Here is an 18,555-nt window from a genome sequence, read left to right on the forward strand (position 1 = left end):
TACCCATTCTCAAATATATTTTAAATATATAATATTGAAAAGGTTTTTAGAGAAAAAGGAAACCAAGTGACTATTAAAATTCAAAATTATTTCATTGTGCTCTTTTTCTTTGACCCCTCTGAAATGTCTAACCATAAATAAAGTCTTCTCCCTCTCTTTGTTCTGATGTCTCTATTCCATTTCCTCCAAACTCTAAACCAGGGGTTCTCAAAACTCCGGCCAGTGGGCCAGATGTGGTGGTTCGAGGACGTTTATGCGGCCCCATGGGTTATGACAAAATGGGCTGAGGGGTGGAGACAGAGTGTAAGTTTTTGTTTTTACTATAGTCCAGCCCTCCCACAGTCTGAGGGACAGTGAACTGGCCCCCTATTTTAAAAGTTTGAGGACTACTGCTCTAAACCAATTCCTTTTCTGGCTCTTTCCCAAATGTGTAAATTTCATAAAGTTCTATTCTTGGGCCTCTAATCTGCTCTTCCCCCACACAATGTCATCCACAGAAATGATTTTAAATATCAGTTTACAGAGTCTGATTCCCAGTACCTCCAATTTAAGTAATTTCAAGTTCCTAGCCCATGTTTTCAACTGTCTGAGACATTTCACAACCTATAAATGACAAATTAAGCCTTTACAATCTTTATATCATGAAGAAAATAATAAAAAATTTAAACCTAACTCTCTAACCTGGAGAACTTGATTCAACTGGCAACACAATTTCAACATCTTTTTCACCAGAAGCTTCCTCTTCATCAGAGAGTACCAAGAAAGCCTCTTTTGGCAAACTCTCACTACTACTCTCTTGCTTGGATGGTGAACCTAGAGAGTTCTCCAATTTTTCTCCCAAATCTGGGCTTGTCTCTTCAAGTGGAATGAGAGAAGTTTTAGAAAAGCTAAGTTCATCTTCAGCAGGAGCTAGCTTTTCCAAAATGGGAATAATTTCATCTGTCTCCATAGAGTCTGTGTTGTCTAAAATTTTCTCATTTTTCTCATTTTCAACATTTTCTTCAGTGGTTTCTGGAAGATCTGGAGATTTGTCATCTTCACTCTTTGTATCTTTGTCTATTTCCATACTGCTAGAAATAGCTTCTTCTTCAAAAGCTGACTCTGTAACAGGATTTTCCTCCATATTCTTTTCATCTTCAGTAGGAAGATCAGCACTAACAGGTACAGTATTTGACTCCAGTTTTTCTTCTTCAATTTCAATATTATCACTAACTATAGTTTTGTCTTCAAGTGGGCTCTCTTTTTCTCTTTGGTCCAAATTTTCATCATCTGTGCTATTTTTTTCAAGGATATCACCATCTTCTTTATTGCTATTAGGAACTGTGTTTTCAGTTTCAGGGACAGTATCTTGTTCTGGTTCATAAACTGTGTTTTTAGGTGATGCTGTTTCACATTTTTGACTTGAATCTTCATCCTCTTCTCTTACATCAATATTTAAGAAATTAGGAGAAGGTTCTTTCAATTCAGATTTCTTTTCTTCAAGATCCAAACAAACATCTTCTATGCCATTCACCTCCTTATCATCTATGCAGTCAGTACTATCTAATGGTGAATTTAGGTCAGAGTCACCATTTTCATGCTTGCCATTTAAAAGTTTGACATCAGTTTTCAGTAGCTCTTCTTTGACTTTGTAAACCACCTCAAGTTGTTGACGATCACTCACTCTCATTGTTTTTCGGGCTTTAAAGATTTTTTTCTGAGGTTCTTCTGTACTTTCCATTTTGAATCTTTAAAAAAAAAAAAAAAAGAATAACTAAATGAATATTTAATAAATTAATAATTTTCTTCTAATACCAAAAATTGTTTTTAAATAACTTATGTATTGATAATATAAAGTGATCATTGGTCTCAGTAGAGAAACATTCCTTTACTATGAAAAACACTACAAGGCTTAGGGGCAGCTAGGTGGTACAGTGCATAGAGCACCACCTCAGACACTTAACACTTCCTAGCTGTGTGACCTTAGGCAAATCACTTAAACCCCAACTGTCTCAGGAAAAAAACCCAAAACCTATAATGCTTGCCTATAAGCCCCTATTTACTCTTTTGAGTTTTCCCTAAAAATCATTATCAGTATATACTATGCCAGACTAGCATTTAAAAAGGAGAATATTTATGTTAAGTACAGAAATACTGGAAACCAAGGTGCTTACCAATAGGGCTTCTTTCTTTTAAAATGACTACCTTCATTTCACTTTCACACTGTCTTTGCTAGTTTAGCCTCTAAACAGTAACAGTAATTTCTAATATCTGACATTTTATTTAATACACGAAGCTTGACAAAGCATTATCAACTCATTTGCAACTTATAAAAAATGTACTATCAGTATTATTGCGGCAATTTTACATGTTAGGAAACCAAGAGTAGGGTTGAAAGGATTATCCAATGTCATAAAAGCAATAAGATATAGAAAAATAGAATTTGAATACAGGTCACTTATAACTTCAACTTCAGTGCTACTTTTAGTTAATTTTTTAAAATTAGTTTTATAGATTTTCAAGATTATAATTGAAGACAAATATTCTTCTACATTCTGTATGATCATTTAAAAGTAACTCAAAAAGAACCAGCAAGGCTAATATTTACACATGAAAATTAAAATTTTGTTCTTAAGCACATTTTGAAAATAAAATGAAAACTTTTTCTGCATTAAGTAACTGCTTACTTTTACTTATTCCCTCATCTTCTTTTATAGATTGACCTTTACAATAAAACTGCCAGGAGGATAAAAGTATTTTCTTGGAGTAAATGTTTTATCTTAACAATAGTAGATAAATGATTAAAGAGGATGTTCTTTATTTAGGTATGTTTCCTAATAGTCTTTCAATGAAACATTTTTAGAAATTCAGGAATTTCAGATCTTTATTCCAATTAAATAAGATAAATATTTGCCCTAAGATTTTTGAAACTTATGAAGCCCTATCTCCAAAATGACTGAAATACAACAAAAAAATTCCACATACACCAAAATATAAAGAACTGGAAACAAAAAGAATGATTAAAGAATGCATAAATGGAAGCCCATGAATAATATGGATTATTACCATGCTTTAAGAATCATGTGTGACAAACACAGTAAAGAATGGAAAGGTCTGTATGAAATCTTACAGGCAAAATCAAGAAAACAATATACACAATAACCACAATATATAAATAAACCACGACACATACCTCCCCCCAAAAAAGGAATAAAAATTAAGACCAAGTATTGAATGAATAGATATGGGAGAATATCCTCAACTGACCCCTTCAGGAAATAAGTGGTAGGTCGACATATAGGTAATATATATTGCACCTATTTTTGGATTTTATCAATGCATTTCTTCAGTTGTGCTGTTTTTCTTTCCTCTTTAAAAAAAAAAAAAATCTTCATTATATGGGATGGCTCTCTGGAAAGGGGAATGTAAGGAATACTAGGAACAACTTTGATGACATAAGAAATGTAAGACATCAATAAAAACTTATTTTAAAAATACTGTAAGAAGAGTAACAGAGAAGCTATAAAAATGATTCTTATGATAATTTTACCTACAGAAATGATACAAAATGGCAAAATCTTGGTGAGAACTTCTGAACTAGAGAGCACAACACTGTAAAATATGGTGAAAAAATAGTTATCCCCATTTTTCAGATAAGAAATTGAGGTTCTAACTAGTTAAAAGTGACAGTCAAGTGGCACAATGGATAGAGTTCTGGATTCCAAGTCACAAAGAATTGAGTTCAACTCCAGCAGTCTCTGGCACTTACTAGCTGTGTGACCCTGGGCAAATCACTAGACATCTGTTTGCCTTAATTTCTTTTGACTGTAAAAAAAATGGATATAATAATAGCATCAATCTGAGGATTGTTGTGAAGATTAAATGAGATAATATATATAAATCACTTTACAATGCTTGGTCTATAATAAGCATTTAATAAAATGCTTGTTCACTTCCCCCTATCCTTTGTCAATTGTAATGACGTTAGTAAATGTTTGAAGTGATATTCAGACTAATTAATATTAAATTCAAAACAGAACAAGAATTAACAGATAGATGTCAACTACATCAAATGCTACAGGGCCACTGTTCTCCTTGGTGCTATTTTTTTCCCTTCAACTCTATGATCACACAATATCTAGAAGCTTAAGGGAAAAGAACCTATTTATACAAAAATATCTATAACAGCTTTTTGTAGTAGCAAACAATTGGAAATTGAAGGGATGCCTATCATTTGGGCAATGCACCTTTTTTAAAAATGTTTTTTTCTGTTTGTGTTCCTTCACAGCATGACTAATGATAGTAAGCGTTGCACGATTTAAATATGTATAACCTATATTAAATTACTTACTCTCTAGAAAGGGGAAAGGGAGAAAAATCTGGAACTTAAAAAATTTAAAAATAAGAATGTTAAAAAATTATCCTTACATGTAGCTTTTATTTTTAAATAAAAAATTATTTTTTAAAAATTTTAAAATAGGGGCAGCTAGGTGGCACAGTGGATAGAGCACCAGCCCTGAATTCAGGAGGACCCAAGTTCAAATCTGGTCTCAGACACTTAACACGTCCTAGCTGTGTGACCCTGGGCAAGTCACTTAACCCCAGCCTCCAATAAATAAATAAATAAATATTTTAAAGTAAAGGCATCTATCCAAGAGATGATGATAAATATGCTTCAATAGCCTGAGAACTTGTTTGGTTTAATAGAAAACCTATAGGCTATATAATGAAAGTTAGACTCAGGAAATAGATTGTTCAAAGATATGTTTAATATCTAATGTATTTTGTTTCATTATAATTAAAGAGCATATCAAAATCTTGTGAACAATTCCAAATCATGTAAAACAAATAACTGAAGCAAAATATTAGACATTTTTAGAGATGTAAAAATTGATTTTTAAGTCAATTAATTTTATTTTTTAAAAGTCGCTATACTATTTAAAATTGTGTAATAATAACCACAGGGCATATGGGAATTATAGGAACAACACTTCCAGCTTTGGATATATATATAATTTTTTATTTTCATGGGTTTTTTGTTTCTGAAGATTACCACCATGTGAATTCTTTATTCCTACTGCTGGGGAGATACCAAATGCTCTCTTCATTTCCTTTAAAATGCTTTACTATTTCAAACTTCTCCCCCAAAATCTTTCCTTTTATATAATGACTGGTGTTTTTGAATCAAGATGCTTAGACATATTTAAGATGTTGAATTATATATATATATATATATATATATATATATATATATATATAGTAAAATTCATGAACATGAAAAAATAGAAAAATACAATCTTGTAACAAATTATGTATCATGTCGTGAACTGAGATAGCAGGCAGATATTTGAGATACATGCATATGCGTTTCTGTATCCTTACATAGCTCAGTTCACAGTTAGGTACAGTTTTATGTACTCATCATTTTTCATGAGGAAAAAAATAGAACATAAGCAAATATGAAATTCTAATTATATTCAAAATTATTTCCTAATATATCAATCATGTTAAAAGAAATATGTGTTTTCAAAATAAGAATTATAGCAAAATAACTTTCACTGAGCCATGGCAGCCAAAATAATTTCAGGCTGCATTAATTTATGTAATTTTAGGATCCATTTATATATACATATTCTTCCCAAGCCAGACCACACCTGGAATACTATGTACAATTTTAAAACCCATAGTTTAAGAACAATGACAATCAGCAATGAGAAGGTCTTGAAACAAGTACTTGCCAAAGCAATCAGAGCACAGGACAACTATTGTCCTTTGAGAACTCCATGTAATAGATTAAGGCAACTTTCCAGGGAAAGAGAAGAACCTCTCCAAAGAAGCTTTGCTAGTTTAAAAGAACGATCAGGAGAATCTTATATATGCTAGTAGGAGAGAAGCTATTGAAACTGGTCAAAGAAAAAAAAAAAAAAACAAAAAAAAAAACTCAAGTAGTAGTGATTGATTATTCTGAGAAGGTAACGAAGCAGCTATCTGCTTCATAATCTGATGTGAAAAATAAGGAGAAATGCAGCTTCAGTAGATGTGGATCTGACATCCTGAGAATTGCCAAATGGATAACTATTACTTAATTACTTCTAATAATTCATCTATGCATAAATGAGAACAGCACTTGGAAGAACTCCTACTTCTAGTTACGCATTATACTGGGCTAAGAATCTGAACACTGTAAGAGTGGTTTTTTCATCATTACTGGTAATAGATAGGGGCTTCAAGAGGAAAAAAAAAAGGTGGTGAGTGAACTGCTAGTCCAGAAGACAGCATCTGGGAAGGGTATGTGGATTTCTGTAAGTTTAAATTTGCCTGAAAACTATAATTTTATCAAAAAGCCTTTAAGCAGAAAACTGAGTAGGAAAAAAAACTGCCCACGTACCATATGTCAGTTATCAAACCATATACCACACTAAGCAGCAGATACAACAGAAAATGAGAAGGCTGAACTCAAAGGCCTTAAAGGCCTCTTCTAGATCCAAGATCTATGATCCTAATACAGTACTTATTTATTTTAATTATAGGTATTTAATGTTTTCCTGCTAATTGACAAATATCAAAGGAGAAGGGGGATTAACAAAATTTCAAGGCTTCAATTGTAAAAAGTTTCAGGGATAAACAAGAAATCACAAAAGAGAAATCACAAATGTAGCCATCATAGATCAAAATGACATTTCTTCTGTGAAGAAATCTAAGAAACAGTGCAGTGAAAAAGCATGGTGAAGAACAAGTGTGTATGGGTAAGTGTAAAGGTACATATAGGAATACTACAGCCACCTATTTGGTGTCTCCCTGTCTTACCACTATTCATACACATGTGACCAAATATTACACTTCTCTGCCCTCCTCTCACCCACCCCCCACTCACAATTCAAATAAACTCCACTGAGTTATTTCTGGGATGAAATATAAAATCCACATTTCCACATATTTTAAATCTCTCCACACAATCTAAAATTCTCACACATGACATCTCTTGACTCGATGTTTTAGAATCGGCTACCCATCATGAATTTAACAGTCTGCCCTTGACCTTTTATCTCCTAGTTTACTTGGCTTCCTTTAAGATGATGGTCAAATACCTTCTTCTTGCCTGCCTGTTGAGATGCCAAAAGCTTTTAATGCCTTCTTTTTTTCTTTCAGATTCCCTATATGGACTGATAATCTCTTTCATGTACACATTCACATGCTGTTTTTCCCATTACAATATATGCTCTTTGCATTATCATAATGCCTGACACATAGTCATTGTTGCTTGACAATTATTCTATGTTGAGAACGGTATTCTTTGCTATTAAAATCCTTTATTTCCTCCAAGACTTGGAATAAGGCCTTTTCTACTCCCTGAGATGCTAATATTCTGTGTATATTTCTATCTATCTATATATATTTGCACCTACCTTATTAGAATAAAAACTCCTTAATGCCAGAAACTGTTGAACTTTTTTTCTATCCCCAGCACCTAGCATACTGGCTAACACATAGCAGGTACTTAATGCACTTAAGAATTCAAATACAAAAGCAAGACATCCCTATCCTAAAGTTTATAATAAAGAGAGAAACCATGCCCTTTCTAGTGACCAGAAAAAAAAGGTGTTTTGGTCTCCCAGATCAAGGGATAATAAATGAAATATTAGGACATACCACTGAAATCCCATTTACAAAGCTAATGGTAGAGTTGATTTGATTACTTAAAGAGGAGAAAGGTAAGAGATATTTATAGCAACAGATCTGAAAATGGTCAGGGTAAAGATGAGGATGAATGAATGGGTCCAGGGAGTTCAGAGCTGAATGTCTTAGCTTCTCCCAGAAATGGTCTCTGAAGGTCTGGTTTGGAGGGTGGGTCAGCAGCAGGATGAAAATGACCAGTGTAAAGATGAGGATGCATGAGCTCATGGAGTTCATAACTGAGTGCTTTAGCACCTCCTAGGCATGGTTGAAGGTCCATTTTGAAGCAGAAGCAGGGCAGAAAATGGCCAGGGTGAAGGTGAAGATACCTGGACCTAGGGAGATCAGAGAGTGAAATGATTGACATATGATTTCTTGCTTGATTATGTACCAAGAAAGAAGAAATATATGGCTGAGTTTAGGAAACATTATAAACGTGTCACTCTAAAGAGAATATAGTAATAAATCTGGGACTTGATACCTCTCCATCAACTTTTTTACTTTTAGCATTCTTGACTAACAAGGATTTAATTTTTTTTTAAATTGCTGGGTTGTTGATTATTGATAATTTAGGCCTGATTTGGATCATTAAGGAGTACTTCCTTGAAAAATGGATATAATAGAAACCTTGGGAGGCAGTGACAAGTCCCTCTAAAAAAGAATTTGTGAAAAAAGGTGTTGAATCTTGCTCTGGCTAGTGTTACACAATAAAAAATGAGACCAATGAGTAAAGGTTGCTGAGAAGGAATTTTGGACTTTATTCAAAGCAAAATCCTTAATACAGTTTTCCAAAAGTTAACCATAGCATGCCATATCATGTACTGAAGACATTACTAAAATTCTTCAAGTAAAGCCAATATCAAAGAAGTGACTGAACACTTTTCTAGTATAGTGTAGAAATTGTACTAGATGTATCTCACAATAACTTCCTTCTTTCTATTCTAAATCTTGTAATTTGCTAACAACATCCAAAGTAACATATATAGCCTTTAAAATGACCCTCAAACCCAACAATAAACCTGCCACTATCACCCCCTATACTCTACTCAATTTACAACTCTATATAGTGTTTATAATAATTTCCTGTATATCAGTTTTCAGTAATTCCATCAAGTATGATATAAGCAATTTGAAGAATTAATACAACACAGTATCATTAAATATAACAAAAATCCTTATTGTAAGGATTTAGGATTGTATGCAGGGGAGAAGGATGGGAGGGATTAATGTGTATAATCAGAGTCTTAAATTTTAAAAAACTTCCTTAAGTATTATTTTTGCACTAAAAATCTTCTCTACTCTTGAATGACAACTTTTTAATCTAGTAATAATAGGCAAACTTAAAATAAAAGTTGTAAAATAAGTTGTCATTTCAAGGGCTATTAGATCATAAAGAAAATAATGAAAAAAGGTTGATAAAGTCATGAATTAAGGAAATAACAGACATGCAATTGATTATGAAATTAAAAAAAAAAATTAAGGAATATATCCAGTAAAACTAGATAAGAGATCTAGCAGAAAACATATAAAAGAATCATACAGGTTGATTGGAAAAAAAATATTCTATAGTCTGTACATACATAGAGGATCAATATACAGGAGATCATAAATTCATTTGCTAGCGCTAAAATAGAATACTATTCTATTTTAGGACCTATGCCCCAAGATCATAAGATGATCTTATTATACTAGATTTAGTACATTGAATCTAATATATTAAAGCATTTATAAAACATATTACTTGTCTTAGTTATGGCCTTCAGCATTTATCATACATACTTTTATTATAATGTAGATATTTAATGTTTATTGGATGAAAACTTATGGGCTTTTACATAAGTAAATACTATATTACTAACTATAAGGTAAAATTATTTCCTACCTTTCTTAATGGGGCAGGGAAGAAATGATGACATTATACACTGTCAGACTTGGTATTCAGTTTGCTAAACTGTTTTCCCCCCCTTTCTTTTATTCTTTATTACAGTAAGAGATGGTAGGAGTAGAAGAATGTGTTTTTAAAAAAATGATATAAAAACAAAATATGTAAATTAAAATTTAGAAAGAAAATATACATATAATTATATGTAGCCAGATAAAAGAGAAAAAGATGGATGGGCTCAGAGCAATAAACTGTCAATAATTTGGAACATGTATTAAAAAAAAAAAAAAAAAGTATATAACAAAAGTATATAAAAGAAACCTCAAAAATTTTAAAGGAAATATCCCTGAAGTGTTATTCTCTATTTGAGTGGCTAAAATTTAAAAAAAAAGGATGATGCCATATTGACATCATATAAACATTATAAATTCAAAGTAAATGGGGGTGAGGAGGTAGGCTTAAAATGGATAGTGAACATCCAAAATGCTGTAGGATTGAACAGTTTTTTGGACTTCCAAGGACTTTGGTATAAAATGTCCCCCAAAAAGCAGTGTTTGTGGGTTAATCTTAAAATTTTTTAAATGATGTTTTAAACAATGTAAAAACTTTGTATTTAAAAAAAAAAATCTTAAATTCATTTCCTCTAATAAACAAGTTACCTATGCAGTACATTTTTGGTATTTTCCTAAAAATACAAGACAGAACCAAAAAAAAAAAAAAAAAGACGGTCTAAGTAGACAGTCTAACTTTTACAAAATTCTGCACAAAAATTTCCAAAAATAGGGTTTATGAATCATTCAAATTAAGCTATTCAAACTGACAAATGTGTTATACCATACCCATTTGACAAATGTATTATACCATACCCATAAAGTACCCAAGTACTTTATAATTAAATGCAATTGAATTAATATAGTGTCTCCATTCAAGTGTCCTTTAGTAACAGAAGCTTTCTTAAGTAGACCATTTTTTTAAAAGAAGCACATTATTCTCATATATCATAAAATACTATTGGCAGGGATCTCAAGCTGTCAGTTGGTTTGTTTCTCTTTTTACAATGCAAGTTTCCAAGAACAGTTTTGAAAATAACATTCTGAATTTTGTTGTAAAAATTTCCTCCCTTGCAAAGAAAACTGTAGGACTTGCAAATTCATGGATGCAAATGCAATTCTATTTTTCCATTCTGCTCTCTATATAGAAATGCTTCTTTTATTTTGGTGCTAAGTACAGGATTCTTAAAATTTTTATGCAATAATTTTTTTTTAAAATAGACTGTGATGGGGAGCAAAACAAAACAATACAACATAAATGGAGAAAAACAAGCCTAACAATTATAATTTTAAGTGTGAATGAATTAAGAAGCCATTAAAATGAAAGACAATAAAATGGCTAAAACAAAACCTCACAAAATGTGAACCAAAAGTAAAAACATCTACAGAACAAAAATAATAGATGAGAATGATATATATAAATATATATGTCTCAGATGAATCCAAAAAAGCAGGCATTGTGGAACAGCTAGGTGGTGCAAAGTTTTATAAGAGCACCAGCCCTGAAGTCAGGAGGACCTGAGTTCAAATCTAACCTCAAGACAACATTTTCTAGTTGTGTGACCCTGGGCAAGTCTTTTAACCCCAATTGCCCCAACACTAAAAAAACAAAACAAAACAGGCATTGCAATCATGCAAAAATAAAATTCACAGCATCAAGAGAAAACCTTTCTTCTTTCTTCTCATATGCTGAACATGGTAAAATTCTTTAACTACCCCTTGCATTTTCAGTTAAGGGGGATGTAGCAAGACAATTTCCCCTAGCCTACTGTATGGTAAATACCTGCAAGTAAAAGTTTGTATTTGTTTGAGGGTGAAGGGGAAGGGAGGGAAAGGGAAATAATAGGAGAGAAACAGGAGGAGAAAGAGTGAAAAGGGTTGGAAAAAGAGACAGAAAGACATCTTATACCTACCTAAAGGAATCATAGACATCATAGACAATTAATCAGTATCTAATTTTTAAATTGATATGCATAGCACTTAAATTAAAAAACAAAGTTTCTTTTATTACAAAAAAGTATAAAAGTAAAATAATCATTATAGGAGTCTTTAGTGTTCTTCTCAGACCTAGAAAAATCTAATTGAAAGCTAAATAAAACTTGGAGAATTTAGAACTGGAAAAGCAAGGGTATTCTCTGGATGTTAGCATTTAAGTATATAAATATTTTTCAATATTATATGATACCTTTCTAAAAATAAACTATGTGCCATGACACCAAGAAATAGTAAATAAAATTTTAAAAAGCAGAAATAATAAACACATTATTTACTGATATTAATGAAATTAAAAGAGATTCAGACCTACATGAGGACTTTTGAATATATATGAATATAATGAATAAGGCAAAAAATATATATCAGGATAATAATTGTTAAAAAAAAAAGATCACAATGAGATAATATAAAAAGAAATTTGTGAATTACAAAACAAAAAGTATTCAGGAAGAAATTATTTATGAGAACAAGTGCATTCCTTAATTTTTTTTTTTAATTTAGTTTTTATTTTTTTTGCTGAGGCAATTGGGGTTAAGTGACTTGCCCAGGGTCACATTGCTGAAACCAAATTTGAACTCAAGTCCTCCCGAATCCAAGGCTGCTGCTCTCTCTACTGTGCCACTTAGCTGGTCCTCCTTAACTTCTTAGAAAATCAAATAACACCAAAATTAGCCAAAAAAAAAAAAAAAAAAAAAAAAAAAAAAAAAAAAAAAAAAAAAAAAAAAAAGGCAAGACATCTTAAAAATTAGAGAAAGATAAATTGGAAAACAAAAACTCTTTAAATGATCATAAAATTTAGAAGCTCTAAGAAAACTAATAAAAGTAACAAGCATATTTAGCTAACTTGATGAAAAAGGTGGAGAAAAATAAAATTACTAATAAAAATGACTATACTGAAATCAAAACAAGGAAATAAATTTTCAGAACATACTATGCACAATTACATTTAGCCAGTAAGGCTGAAAATTTTAAAGAAACGAAGGATTGGCTATAAAAATACCTGATTTACCAGCACAAGTCCAATTTCAAAAAATGAAATTAAAAGTATAAAAGAACCACAAAAAAAAAAAAAATTATAAGGAATCTTGACAATTTGAGTCTCCTAAATTCCCTCTTTGTGGCACCACCGTCTTTAAAAATTATTAAATTCCTCACCTGTTGCTGTGCCTCCCTACCTAATCATCCTTAGCCTTAGCAAGTGATCAGATACCAAGTATCAAATAGTCTATTTTCACATCCTTTCCCACAAATATTCTCTTTCTTTCCATTTCTTTACCACTCAGGTTTTCATTTCATTCCTAGTTTCCTAATTGGAGTCCCTACTTCAAATCTCTTAATTCTCCATTCAATTCTCATTTTGTGTGTATGTGAGAAAGAGACAGACAGAGAGACATATGTATAGCTATATATCTATATGAAATTTCTATTTCTTACAGGAAGATGTAAGCTCCTTCAGGAACCTGTTTTTTTGTTTTTTCATTTTTTGTTTGTAATCATATAGTTAAGGGCTTAATAAATGCTTACTGAACTGAGTTGTGTAATGCATTAAAGCATTAAGGAAACAAATCTGATGATTCAATACACATCAATATTTATTTTACTTCCAGCTTCAAATAGTTAAAAATCCTTAAAAGGGAAAGAAACATACTTGTATCACAATCTAAAATCAGAACTTGCTAACTGCTTCATAGGATTCCTTATGTAATTTCTTGTTGCTTGATAAGAAAAAAAGGCTACAGGAAAGGTCTAATAACCCCAGGATGTAGTACACTTCTACATAAAGGCTAAAATAAATCTTAATGAGATAGATAATTGTAAGACATCTATAGATACAGATAAGAAAGCAGCAAAACAAAGATAACATTGGTTGAGAATTCAACTGCTTTCTTCAAAACCCCCTACTCCCCCTTCTAACACCTGGATTATGAATTCTTTGTAAGTTAAGAATTGTACGAAAATTATATTTTTACAAACATTCCACAGGGAAAAGGAATCATTGTGCCAGTATCCAGTAGGCTGTAGGCTTGCTAAGTCTGGGGCTTGCTAAGAAGGTAACTATTCCTAAATCAAGCCCCAGAAGCTAAGAAATCTCATACTTTCAAATATAGGCCAGAGCCATGCTCACTTACAGCTTCAATAAAGCTGCAAAGCTTCCTGCACGTTATTTCATATTATAGTGAAGGATCTACACCTATAAGCTAGGGCCCAAGGGTCATGTCAACATAGATTTAGGAATAGTAAATGCCCTCTAGAGCTTCTACAGACAACTCAAATAACTAGAAAGCGAAGGTCCACCAGGTAGGATGAAAAAATATCATGGAAACCTAGGTTCCTACAGTTCCTTATAGTATTCTAACCCTTAGTTTCTTGACCTGTAAAATGGGGACAAAACTACTTGGATTACATATACAGGTTACTCTAAGAAAATTGTTTTATACAAAGTTTTAATGCACTGGAAAAAGGATATTGTGGGGGTAGCCACACACTTCTCTACTATCCTGCACCCTGTTTAGTCTATCACAAAAATGACTCTAACTAAGCTGCAAATGGCTCAAAAGGGATCGAATCAGGAGAGCACTCACAATGCAAGCAAATGGTTTTCTATTTCAAGTTGCAAGGACAAGCTAAGTTAATTTGTAATTAGAAAAATTTGTCAACTTGATTTTTTAATGGCAAAAAAATCCTTTTAAGCAATACAAGTAAAAAGGAAAAGAAAAGGCATTTTGGAAGATGATCCTCACTCTAGAGTTATTACAGGAATACTTCATATTCTGGCAGCTACACACAATTAATCTAAAACTAAATATTCTTCCCACAGATATATATCTTCATACCATTTGAAAATATACATTATATCTACATAGATACAGATATCTACAATAATGCCAACAAAACAAAACAAAGATATCATAAACAGGATACTCTAGGAATTTTTTACTTGGTAATTTAAATATGAAATAGGAACTTACATTCTTAATATCCAAAACATTATAGTCAAAGAACATTAGATAAAACAAGCACAATCAAGAACTCTTATTAAATAGTTTTATCACAAAACTATCATTTGATTTTTAAATAAATTATTATATTGAATTGTAAAGAGAATTAAAGAATAATTACCATCCACACCCACAAGGGAGCATACTGCAGCCATTAACAGATCTTTTACAGGCACAGAAGGTAATGAAAAATAAATCGAAGTAACAAGGAAGTAGTATCTGGCAAACCAGTTCAGACCGGTTTAGCCATATTTGTGCAAGCCAATCAGCTATCTCGTTCTAAAAATCTGCTTTGCATCAATAAAAGGAATTCTTAGAGAGGTTACATATCAAAAAAAAGGGTGGAACCCCTCTCTAAGCTGGGTAATGTAATCTAAATACTATTTTTAAAATGTTATAATGTATTTAATAAATATCATTTTGGATCTTTTCGTGATGGTGACTTTATTATGATAATCATTCTACATTTTAAAAAATTATTTCTTTGGTTAGCATCATGTGGTTTTTACATTTTTTCCCCAGGATAAAATGCTTACATTTTAGAATAGAAAAGTGCTCCCAATGCCAGACATAAATATCCAAAAAGTTTATCAACTTGTGTCTTTAATTATTTTTGCTCTTATGGCAAAAACAAAGAAATGTATAAATATCATTTGATAGAGCCATTTGAAAGGCTCTTTAAAAATTCCCTTGTTATATACTAGGGCTGAAAATTACTAGAGGTTTTCTGTTAATAATTTATTTTTAATAATCTATCATTATTAGAAAGGGTTTTTCACCACTGAAAGAATTAAAATAATCAAGAATGAACTAGTAAAATTAAAATTTCTCCTGGAGTAAAATTTAAAAGGCTACTTCCTGTATAAAATTGTATATTTTTTCCTCTGTTCCATTAAAAAAAAAAAAATCACTGCAATGAAACAACAAAGAAGTATTAGCCTACAATCTGCCATCTCAAAAAGCTCAAGAATTTTAAGAAGCTGTTCAAGAGCTGCTCACAAGTCAGCCAATGAGCAATCAGCTTTCTGAATCCTGCCTGGCAACAAGAGACAGACAATGAGAAGGTCACAGAGAAGGAGAGTTAAACAAAACAAGGAACACAAACCAGTGCAATGTGGTTCTTTGCATAATATAAGTAATCTAGAATATAGTATTCATTAAAGTCCAAATCTACTGTATACAATACAATAAATCTAACACAAAATAATATAAATTGTTTAATTTAAAGTAAGCCCTATGTGGTTAATGAAAACTATTCTTAGCTTAATGACTACCACCAATCTTTCTAGATGTGGAACGAATTGCTATCTAGAGAACCAAAGACAACCCCTGAACAAGGTCACATTACTCTAGAAAACATTTGCAACATGAAAATGAGAATGTCTAAAATTAAGTTCAACATATCATTTATAAATGAAAAGAGGTAAACAAAACAATATTAAATTCAATATAAAAGAGTTTGTTTTGTCTATCTACCAGTAATGTTGCTATATTTTTCTGATTCCAAATGTTAGATTTTTATCCTGTTTTTTTAAATATTCCTATGCTTCTCTATGATGTTTTACCATGTACTGAACTTGTTTAATGGATCTATTAGTTTAAAATTCCCAATTCCTAAAAAGAATGCATCCTGACTCTTTTTAAAATGTTTTAAACTCATATAAATTCAAAATTACGCTTTAAAAGTGGTCTGTTTACTGCCTTTGAAATAAATTATAAAAAGATTTGAATCATCTCTTCCAAGAACAAAGGAAAATGGCTTGATTAGAAAACAAATTTCACAAAAGTTGAGGAAATTTTTGCATGACATTATATCAATTTCTTATTCAATATTTAAATTATAAAACAAATACAAGGGATTTTATCACTGGAAAAAAATTTAGAGCTTATATTCAATATTTTATAGATTAACTTACATAGATTAACACAATTTTTTAAACCAAATTTTTTTATCCTTCAAACACAGATGAACCTTGTAATTTTTCAAACATACCCCAGAGGGAGCCTGCAGCAGCCATATCCTTTAGCTTACACACTCTCCCAACAGGAAAAATAAATCATTTGATGCTTTCCAACTTCAGTACCCGGAGAGAACTGAAATTCACTCACTATCTGATTGGCTCTAAGAAGCAGCTGCCTGAAAACCAATAAGACACTGTTTCCACATAGCCTGCCCAGCAACAAGGGAAGCATATGAGGGCAAGTACTAAACCAAGAATTCAGACTGTGTGAAAACAAAGTTGAACTGAAAAAAAAAGATATTTCAATATCAACAATTTCAAAACAGGTTAACGAATGCTATTAAGAAATTGATTTCTCTTCATTATTTGATTAAATGTTCCACTAAAGTAAAACTGTGGTGTCGCTTTGCTATTTGACTCAGTAATACTTGTAATTTGATATGAGACCAGACTAAAGCAGAATAAAAATTTAAAGAGACATGAAAAGCTTCCAGAAAAAAAAAAGTTAAGGAACTTATTAATTAGATTTTCTGATCCTACTTTTAATATAGAAGTTTCTATCAATTATTTTATATTATTATAGAATGTGGTGAGTGAATAATTCCCTTGAATAATAATCTTAAATTCATTTTTAAAATGACTATGCTTATAAATTACCTTTAAAATCTACTAGTATTTGACTCTGTAATTTCCTCCATCATCCTCAAAAGTGTTCCATGACACATTTTTCAATATTGTTTGTACTAAAACAAATGTTTGGGGATTCTTGAAATAAGAAATAGTCTCTCATAAAACCACAGCTAAAAAGGACTGCAACACATAAACATGGGTGACTTTTCTCTGAAATAAAACTGACAAAACTATTATATATTCGAACAACATACATGACTAATTCTGCTCAAATTCCTTAATTTTCTTCCCTGTTTTAGCAACATGAAAATGTCATCAGTTTTTGTATTTGTCAAATGCTTGGCTGTATTATATTTTAGGCAAGCTACAATGCAAAGTACTGGTGCATTAGGATTCCATTTAACATCTTACCTACTAATCTTTAATTTATTAAACTCCTTTAACTGTTTATAATGGTAACAAATAAAAGCCAAAGTATGAATCCTTAGAAACATTACTTGCCCACCATTTCTGACTTGGGAATCAAGTAGATTTGACTTGAAATTTCACCTCTTGACATTATAAGCCCAGGGAAGTCACTAAGATTTTTTCCCTGCCCCTAGAAATTTCATATCTCCATTGGTAAGAATTTTCCTCCTCACAATGAATATATCCCTACTGAGACAGTGCCCCCCAGAGATTGGATTTAACATCCATAGACTCATAGAAAAGAATGTTCTTGTCTTCAACAGCTAAATACCAAAACAGATTAATCAATAGTTGTTGGAGCTAAACTATCAAATAGGGGCATTCAAATGAAGGGAATAAAATAGAAAGAATGAAAAAGAGCCTACTCAGAAGGAAGGGATGTCCATTCTAATGGGGAAGACAATAGAACATATATAAACATACAGAACTAATGTGATGAGTTGTGTAGTTAAATATATGATAGTTTGAAAGATCAAAAAAGACTTCATAGGGGTAAATGCTATTTTATTAAAAAAAAAAAAAACTGCTAGGTTTCTTAAGTGGTTGTTCTTTTCCTACAATAATAGTTATGATCCTTTCTGCCAAATCTTTACTATCTAAGCTATTTTGAAGTATGTTTAGGGTTTATTTGGAAAAGCAGAGAGTAACATTTTAGAATGATGTGCTGCTATATGAAAAATAGATTTATCATGTAATACATGCCTATTTAAAATGCAAACAATTATGATGTCTAATAAGTTATAGTAAGAAAGTTCTCAAAATGTATTTTGAGATTTAGCAAACATTGACAATGGAGAGGTTTGATCTGTAATTTCAATGGTAAAAGAATCAAGAAAGTCCTAAAAACATGCTGAAATCTTTTCTATAGTATATAATCTTAGAGAATTACCTAGGACATTGAATAGATAAGTGATCAC

At 31.5% G+C, this 18,555-nt stretch overlaps 1 protein-coding gene across 11 annotated transcripts in view; it reads right to left on the reverse strand.

Moving 5' to 3' along the window:
* The window catches only part of ATF7IP (activating transcription factor 7 interacting protein), a 130,638-nt gene that overhangs the window by 56,095 nt on the left and 55,988 nt on the right, over positions 1-18,555 (reverse strand). For 3 of the 11 annotated variants that reach the window (XM_074269111.1, XM_074269109.1, XM_074269108.1), the window contains exons 2-3: positions 7,909-7,988; positions 682-1,727 (exon numbers count right to left, since the gene is read on the reverse strand). In XM_074269111.1, coding sequence (XP_074125212.1) covers positions 682-1,727; positions 7,909-7,919 — 1,057 coding nt within the window. In that variant the 5' untranslated portion in view covers positions 7,920-7,988. Of the gene's footprint in view, positions 1-681; positions 1,728-7,629; positions 7,989-14,700; positions 14,800-16,572; positions 16,595-18,555 lie in introns of those variants that run through there. The other 8 variants (XM_074269119.1, XM_074269113.1, XM_074269115.1 and 5 more) reach the window with 6 other exon arrangements.

Source organism: Sminthopsis crassicaudata, chromosome 5 (genome assembly GCF_048593235.1).
Source record: "Sminthopsis crassicaudata isolate SCR6 chromosome 5, ASM4859323v1, whole genome shotgun sequence".
Taxonomy (NCBI): Eukaryota; Metazoa; Chordata; class Mammalia; order Dasyuromorphia; family Dasyuridae; genus Sminthopsis; species Sminthopsis crassicaudata.